We start from the raw sequence: 9,469 nt of genomic DNA on the forward strand, positions 1-9,469 counted from the left end.
TGTTAAATTAGATTATGTCCAAAGTTTGTTGCTTAGTGTGGCAGTTAGAGTCTGCAAGGTATGCAGACAATGATAAGAACTATTTATGTGGATGCTATAGACTGCAGTAATTACTGACGCACCTGAGGCCTGTAATTGGGAAAATTTTGCAGACTCTACATCTAGCTTGGTGAGAAACCATTTCCGTGGCTGATAATCGGTAACATGTAGGGAGCCACAGGAGAACAGCAGGCTCCGATCTCAGCCAAGACAGGAATTTTTCTTCAACAATTGCTGAATTCAGAACCTGGAAAAAATACATGTCTTGAGTTCAGCCATTTATTTGAAAGAACTAGTGTCTCATCTACAGTTCCTAATAAAAGCTCTGATACTGGTCTCCACTAGCATAGATCTTCTGTTCATTTAAAATGTTACTGGGTTCCAAAGGTTTTGGAATAATTGGAAGAGTCTTCAGGAGTATCTTACTGAACATTTTTTCTATAGATATAAATCCTGTATGCCATGAGACTGATGATCAGTCCTTTCTCTTAAAAGTAGACACTGGTGGATATTATATGGTGGTACATTTGCAATTTTAATCAACACTTAAAATCATTTCCCAGGACATCAGAATTTCACTCACCCCATGGAAACAGCTGTGAGTTGCAATTTCCACACAAGATAGAGTGCAGCTTTCTCCCACAATGGCTGGGATCTGCATCAAGAAGGAAGACTCAGAAAAAAATCACTAAAAACCCAGATGTTCTCATCATGCTCTGTTGAGATGGTGACAGCACACAGATGTTGTAGCTTCTATAGGAATGCTATTTTACATTCTGTTCTGAAAAAAACTCTGTTCATATTCATACCATCAGTATGCAGTTTCATAGTGCAGTATGTGTCAGAATAACTCGCTTTCAGCTCACTTAACGAAAATGGATCAACATACTATGTTGCCATACTAGAATACTGAAGTGTCCATTCAGATAGAAATACCTTCATGCTAAGGCATTTTTCTGCTACTGCAAGCTATTCTACTGAGTACAGACATCTGAAGTTTGGAGTTGCTTTAGGAACAGCTGTATGCAGCTGTTCCCAGGACCTGTAAATTCAGTCAAAATGAACACACAGTGGTTACTCTCAGTGGTCACTCTGACTGAGAAAAGCTATAGAATTTTATTCTTCTACATATTTTGCATGGTAGCTCCCTATGTTCACAGAGTACCCTAAAGACTTCAGTCCCATAATGTAATCAAACATAAAATGTACCGACCATTTTTTTGTTTCTCCTAGATTAGGGTTCTCCTACAAGATCTGTTGTGTAACAGCACTACAGTGGCATTACCTGATTCAAGTCTGTTAGTAGGCTTCTCAGGGCACTACGGGTAATGAAGGCCTCCTTCCCATCAGGGACAGCATAAAGCTGGAAGAAAGCTGGAAACAACCAGAAATAAGAAACTGTAATCCTGGCAGAGCCTGATGTGTCTTCTAGCTACTTACTCTCAAACTATCTATGTGATGGACTAGATGACCTTGAAAGGTTCTTTCCAACTCAACACATTCTATGATTCTATGACTGCAGCCTACCAAATAAACCCCTCAGGAAAGTCACCCTTTATTGTCTACCTAACAGGCACTCAGTGACTGCTGCAACAGTACTTTCTTCCTACAGGCAGGAGAAAGAGAAGGAAAGCAAGAACATTATGGCAATTCCTTTTTCCTTGCAGTTAAGACAGGCAAAGAAGGAAAAAACAAGCTCATTTTCAGGGCTGTAAGAAAAATATTTAAATTTGTTTACACAAGATACATCCTATTTAAATTGTGAATTGTTAATTCCAAATCACAATTTGGAAGGAAATGCACAATATGCAGAGGGAGAGTATGAGGCCGATATGCCACTTGTGGTTCATTTGTTCTCTATTTTGAGCATTTAATTCAGGCAGAGATCTTTGTGCTGCATGTAGCACTGGACTACTTTATCTGTTATTCTTAGTTCCTTAAGCATTTTTGCCTAGTGTCAAAAGGGCTCTAAAAGCTTCCTGGATCAAATATATAAAATTGTTTTCTAATCCAATGAAATTTAAAACAAGGTGTTTTCTTTTCTTTTCTACTAGGCAAATACAACTTGGCTTTCGTTTTTAAGCTCTACTTACCTTACACTTTACTAAAACTTGTTCTGAGACTTGATGCAAAGGTGACTACAGACATAGATGGAAAAGTATTCTTCTGTACCAGCTTTTTCATACAACTAAGCAGTCAGCATAATTTACTTTTAGCATGGCAGAACTGTATGCTCTTTTAAAGTAAAGAAATTACAATGGGAATTTTTCTCAATGTTCAGTATTACAGGCAGGGTATAAAATCATACATTTCCCACCTCTGTACTTAGCCAGTAGAATGTCTCCTGAAAGGGCAATTAGGGCAGCTGCAGCAGATTTAGTTTTGATATAACCTGTTCCAGATCTACAAAAATAAAATAAGTTACATTACATTCACTGACAATGTAAAAACTGAAGCCTCTAAAGAAAGAAAAATATTGCTGTGTTGGAAGACAACTTCAAAAGTAATATCTTCTTATAGGTATATAACAGTGCATTTTACTTATATTTCATAGGACTTTTTGTCATTGAACATAACTACAGAGTTAACTGTTCAAGATAACATGCAATCATAAACCAAAAAGACAGCATCTCCTTCAAAGCCTTCACAATCCAGGAAAATATAATTTTACATTTACAATACATATCCTAAAAAAGTTCTGCTCTTTATTTGTGGAAAGGACTCCCAAACAGGGGAAAGAAAGCAGGATTACAATCTGGGCTTTGTATTACACCATCAGGCAGCTTCACTGTGGCCCCAGATCTGCACTGAGCTTCTCTTGGTGCCTTTTGATTTCACTGCAACTCCATTTAATCAAGAAGATATATGTAGGAGCGAGACTTTAGCTTTGACCTTTAGATCATAAATAATGCAGCTTGATTTAGAACCCAAGTTTGCAACATAGACATCTAATGAAAAAGTGTTTCTTTATGTGAAGACAAAGCAGACATTAATTGGAAACCATAAATCAGGAAATCCTGGAATTCTGTATTAAAGAGACCACCTTTGCAAGGAAGTATTGCATTTCAGAATATAAATTTGTGTTCGACTCTTTAGATAAACTGCATTTTTACAGAACATACTGCATAAAGCTGCAATATAGTCCTTAAAGTATGAGCTCCATGGGAAATTGTTGGTTAGAAGTTTCTAGATTTCAAATTTATATATTTGTTTTTTCCAGAACTTGCATAGAAAAAAGTCCAAGATTAAAGCTAAAGTATGCAATCAAACTCCCTTATGACGGTTTAGGTAAGCTTATTAAGTAAGCAACCACAGAAACATGGAAAAACCCTTATGTGCTCTCGCCATCAAATACTTCCCAGTGTTGATAGCAGAGAACAGCACTCTACATGATTAGAAGAAAATTATAAGAAGCTTTTTCTATCCTATACACATGGCAAGAAATTTGTGATTCTTTTAAAAGGAATTACAGGAAAAAAATATTACACTGTCCTACGAAACTAGAAAAAAAGACCAAGATAGGTCTGTTAAGATTTTTCTAAATTATTTCCCTATAGTGCACATAAATTACAAAATACTCTTGATGTTTCTAGCTTTGTTTTGTAACACAGTAATTTATTCTCAGCCTTAATTGATTTTTTTAATTCATAACACGGGACCTCAAACAGTAGTGATCATATTAATGAATGGTGATTCACCTGTGGTGAATAAATTGTACAATCAACTTAGCCTTTGTCTTTTAAATCTGATACAATCACTAACCAACCCTGCCTTCAGTGAACTAATTCATTATTCAGAAATAATACATGAGAACACTACACTTTTGCGAAATTCTTTCTGAATATATTACTTCCTTATTATGTATTTACTATTCATAGGAGCTAGCTGATCAGCTTAGTTATGAGACAGTAGTTTTGTTTCATAATTAGTTGATGAACATTTTAAACTGAGGAAAACTGTATAATGAAAACCAACTGGCAAATTCTTAACCTGTGCATAAGTACCGTCATTCAAAGCCAAATACGGGTTCTTTTCAGGAGTGTATCAAAATACCTTATTAGTCAAAAGAACATACTCTCCGTAAGGTTGTCCATGGAAAAAGGGAGCATGGACTGGCAGATACCTGGACTTCCAGTTAATTTTGGAAAAATTTGACTGCTGCTTCTCTGATATGTGCCTCTTATTCCTATAGCTCAAGTACTCCCACTGTGTTATACCAAGCAAAATACCAGCGAAATGGGTAAGTTTCATACAGAAATGGTGTAAGACCGGTAGAAACAGATTTAGTCTAGCATTACTTCGTGATGGGATATACTTCTGTACTTCCTCTCACCTGTCATACATGGCAGCTAGCAGGCTCAGTGTGAATTCAGCAGCTCTTGGATCTACCTGGCCTGGTTTTTCTAATCTTGCCCTTTCAAACATTTTTGTCAGCATTCCAGAGATTTGCTGCACTTTCAGAGAAATCTGCTTTTCTCTCTGGCTGTGTTCATTTGACAGGATGTGCTGAATCAGAGAAACATCAATCAAATCCACTGCGGGAAAATTAAGAGAGAAATGATTGAGGATCCCTGCCTTTTCATGAATGGAAGCATGACATTTTTTTTATTAGAAGTACTTAGCTAAGACAAGTCTGTAAGATGAGGTCTAAAACAATATGCAACACAAAAAGGAAATAATCCAGTAAAGGTCCTGCTGGGTTTATGGATGAAGCAAAACTTGTGAGGCTACAAAGATAGAACATCTCAGCTGAAATTCCCTGGATCTGATTTTGGAATAGATAAGAAGGAAAAAGCATGATTAACTGCATCCAAATTATAGACCTAAGTTTCCTTCTACATATAGATAGAATAAAACTACGCACCACTCTACGCACCATTCAGTACCTCAGAAAAACGCTCACCTGGGACTGTGACAACAATTTGTACTTTGATGTAAACTTTGTCCTCATGCACAAATACAAAGAGAAGGGAGATGCTGTGGCCAAGAAAGGGGCAAATAGGATGTATTATACATGTGCCATGGAATAACGAATACCTAGTGGCTTCTTAAAGGCCACATTCAGTACCACAGAAGCATGATTAATTAGAATTAACATCAGAAGAATACTGAAAAGTTTGCATGCTGAAAGTTTGTACACTGCTGAAGAAGCAGAGAATGCAGAATATGTCACCTATGGTCTTTCCAGCACAGATGGGGAGAACTGGTGAAGCTCAGTCTGGAAAGCCATGTGCAATTCTGGTCACCAGTGTTCAGGAAGGAGAAGAGTAACTGGGACAGAGGCCATGCCTGCCTGGAGGAGACACGGAGGACTAGCCAACAGAGCTAATGAAAACCAGTACCTATGTGAATTGGTAGTTCTGTGCTGTGACACACAGCACCAGGGATATTTACCAGATCTAGGCTGAGATCAGACTAAATGCTGTTTGGGCTGAAAAATTCAGTCATTTCAAAGCAAGTTAGGTGACCAGGGCTTTTTTCCGCAAATTTTCGCTTGCACAGAATCCTCAGTCACATCAAAGACAAGGAGAATGAGTGCTAGGCAGGGGTTTTCTAGTCTATCATATTTTATTTTGTTCTCATTAATACTTATAATATTAATAATAATGCCTATCAATGCATTTTCAATGATCCATGATTATTTCCAATAAATCAACTCCTAAGAAACACATGAAAATTTGACATTTAATGAGAACAGTAATATAAAAATTTTTGATTGCCAGTGGTGTCTACATAGCATTGTGGCAGATGGTAATGATAATTTGATTCTTCTATGCCTTTAGAATTTTACTAATGTATTTCCACTGACATTCAAAAGGGGAAAAATATGTTTGTATATGAAGCACTATCTAGCTCTTAAGTGTTCATAATGCATTCTGAAATTTCAGGTGAAAAATGTGAGAGCAAAGTAGCACAATAACTCATGGTGGCAGCAACACAAATTCTTTACAGATTCTTCTCCCTGTTAAAGCACAGGATTCTCTTCAGCTACTAACACTGGCACAGACTTTGTACTGAGCGTAGTTTTAGGGCTGTTCTGTAGACGGAGCTCTGAACATCACTGAAAGCCTCTGTGAAAGAACACAAACATACATTACAATAGAGTGGTTTGTTTAAAAAAAAAAAGAAAGAGAAACAAATTAACTAAAAAACAAAATAACCAAATTTGGACTTGATCAAAACTCACAATATTCTGGAGGAAAAATTGGAAAAAAATGAAAAAAATTAAAACACCTTTTTCTTCTAACAGGTTTGTGGGGAAAACGGTCTTCTCATGATCAGTGACACACTGAGCTGAAAAAATCATATTTAACATAGAGAGCACACCTGTTTCTTTGGGAATCAAGTCTATTCATGGACCAGAAAGAAGGATGTGCAGATCATAAGCATCTCTTGATCAGAGATGCTCTTCTACAAGGAACAGTTTGTTAGTCTACAGAGCAGGGTTATTGTTTTGGATGCATATTGTTCCAAGCATTAGACAAATTTTCTGTCAAGATCAGCATCTGGGACTCTCACAGAAGAGAAGCCATTCACCTGGATTTTGACATCTCTGCTTAGTAATCCCACTCAAGCTGCTTGACTAAACCCCATATCCTTACATGATTTCATCTGATTCATTGCACATCATTAAAGGATGTTTTGCTGAGTGGGAATTAAGGCCTTCTGAACATGACCTTATACTTTAGAGACACACCTAGAACTTCTAGACTAAAAATAAATAATTACAAAACTTTAGAAAATACAAAGGGATTTATCAGTTATCCTCCTGTCCTCAGAGATTCTTTCTACCTCTACTTCAGAGGGGTTACTCAACAGTTGATTAAGGTCATAGATAAGCAACAAATATGCATATGAGTAGAAATAATTTGCTTAACTGTCTACCTGTTTCATCTGGAAAGGAGCCAATTTGTGTGCCGTGGCACAAATGTACCAGACTAATGTTAATAGTCAGCAAATTATGGGCTCTGCTGGTTCCCAGCTGCTGCTTAAGATAGAGATATAAGCCAATATCTGCTATACCATCTGTTTAGTCCTGCTCTTGTCATACTATGTTTTCTGATATTATTTGGAGATGCAGTGTAGCATGTCACACAATGAGAAAAATGAGTTTTCACTTCCATGCACCATCAGTTCTCCAGCTTCAGTAAACTGATCCAAAGCTCTTTTGAAAGTTAACAAAAAGACTCACATAGTTTTCAGTAGGCTATGGATTAAATTCCAAATGCTTATTTTCAAATACAAGTGCTAGAAACATACGCATGATCCAACTCAAACACCTTCAATGTGCAAGATGACTTTCTAAGTGGAGGGAATCCGTTTTAGTAGCCATCTGCTACTCACTTCAAGCCCATCCTTATAGTCAAAATGTGACCTCAAAGTAAGGCATTCTGTGCCTGTCAAGCACAGTTCCAGAATTAATTTGCAAGAGCACACAAGTAAAACAGCAAAGAATAAAAAGCCCAAATAAAATACAAAATATTTTAGTATTATTATTTATGAGCGCTGTTTAGGGGCACTAAACTAACTTCCCACAGGAACTGAGCTTTCACTTTGGACAGGTTCTTCTGCAGTGGGTCAAATTTCACCTTAAGATTCATAAATGACCTTGGTTGAGATGCTGACAAAGGAATTCCTACATGTATAGAAAAGAGCGCATTATTTCCTGACATCTCAAGCTGGCTACCTGCTATTTCTGCATTTTGTGCTACTTGTTACATAGCAGACGAAGCATCCGCTAAGGTTCCTTGCACTCAGAAAGGGAGTGTATGTCCACCCTTCACGTCTATTCAAGAATATGTGAAAAAAACCTTATCATATATTAAAAACGAGAGAACACAGCCACTGTATGCCTGATCATTCCATAAGCCAACATGACAATGTCAAGGAAAGTGCCAGGACAGATGCAAAAATAAAGGTAGGATGTTACAACTGTGTAATCTGTCATTTATGTGCTACAGCACAGAGATTCTAATGGTGGCAGAATTTCATTATAATTCAGTAGTTTCTGTTCAAATCGACACAGAAATGTCTCTTGGGAAAATTGGTAAAAAATGATATAAACCCTTACCCTGCAAGTCTGGATCCAGTTGAAATAAATAGATGGCATTAGGCATTCTATAACGAAACAAACCAAAGTGTAAAACTACATTTTCTAGACAGAGACATATCTAACCATTCAAATCAAACCTTTTAATCTGAAAAATTTACTGGATACATTTCAGAAATGAAAATTAAACAGATTTACATAAAACAACATAATAGTTTTGGTGCCAAGTATAGAGAAACTCCAGAAAAGTGCATGCTCTCTGCTCAGGACAAAGTAGAAGGAACTCCAGTAATTGTGAAATTCTGTCAGGGTGAAAACAGTCCCCAAAACAGTTTAAAGTATAGGAAATGGAATTTTTCACTACTGAAGATTCCGGGATTACTGCAGTCCATAGTGTATAATTTCAGGTCAGAGAGGGCATGCCTTTACACCAGACTCTTCTCAAGATTCACTGATTGCAATTCCTTACAAGTCAGTGTTCTAAAATTTTCAAATAGGACAAAAAGTTTTCAGCTGAGCTGACATTATTACTTTTTGAGCCAGGAAGGAAGGGAAAAATGAAGCATAACCACAAACCTACCTCTTTACACAATCCTGAAAGAAAAGTAATTGTGTCCCTGGATGTCTTCCCTGAGGATTTATTTAATTAATGCTCTAAAATACATTATGTATTTAAACATATATATATATGAATTCAGTATAGTGCCCACCTTTCAGTTAATATTAGAGTTGGAAAACACTAGGTATAACAGATCTAAGTTACATGAGACTCCAAAAGCCACACATAGTGGTTCATATTGGGGAAAAAAAAGGAAATTTGCTAGAATAAATGAAAATTAAATAGTTGGAAACTAAAACTTAAATAATATATTTAGTATTAAATCTGAACTTATCCAAATATTCACTTTATTACATTTTTCCAGTGGGAGTAACTGATCATTTGTCACAAATAGGACAGAATACTGGCAAATTATGACACAAAAATACTCAGGGATCTATAATTATTGAGTCTACCATAAATATGGTTCTCATCATTTTAACTGGTGAAAGCTGCAACTTTGTGTTTCGTTTAGCTCAAACCAGGACATTCAGTCTCTCAATAATGTATAAATACTTAAAATTACGGGATACAGATTTGCTTTAATAACTTCTTCATTGGAGACTGCACTGAAGTCCTTCTTTGACAGAAATATGACTCTATTTGTTTTTCACTATTCTTGTATTTTCTTCCTTACTAAGGTTTAGAGCCTGGACTCAACCCTGGGTTCTGCAAGACTGCAGTTCTGCCCAACATTTCCACTGGCATGTAACTTTGCTTGGACAGTTACTCCTAAAATAGGTGCAGTAGTATATGCCTCTGCATAGCTTGACAGAAAAGGC

At 36.6% G+C, this 9,469-nt stretch overlaps 1 protein-coding gene across 1 annotated transcript in view; it reads right to left on the reverse strand.

Moving 5' to 3' along the window:
• Positions 1-8,156, reverse strand: part of DYTN (dystrotelin) — a 19,386-nt gene extending 11,230 nt beyond the window's left edge. The window contains exons 1-7 of the mRNA XM_009869248.1: positions 8,111-8,156; positions 6,036-6,110; positions 4,373-4,574; positions 2,357-2,442; positions 1,325-1,413; positions 623-694; positions 123-286 (exon numbers count right to left, since the gene is read on the reverse strand). Coding sequence (XP_009867550.1) covers positions 123-286; positions 623-694; positions 1,325-1,413; positions 2,357-2,442; positions 4,373-4,574; positions 6,036-6,110; positions 8,111-8,156 — 734 coding nt within the window. The remainder of the gene's footprint in view (positions 1-122; positions 287-622; positions 695-1,324; positions 1,414-2,356; positions 2,443-4,372; positions 4,575-6,035; positions 6,111-8,110) is intronic.
• Positions 8,157-9,469: the final 1,313 nt, after the last annotated feature.

The sequence above is a fragment of the Apaloderma vittatum genome, unplaced genomic scaffold (genome assembly GCF_000703405.1).
Source record: "Apaloderma vittatum isolate BGI_N311 unplaced genomic scaffold, ASM70340v1 scaffold17545, whole genome shotgun sequence".
NCBI lineage: Eukaryota > Metazoa > Chordata > Aves > Trogoniformes > Trogonidae > Apaloderma > Apaloderma vittatum.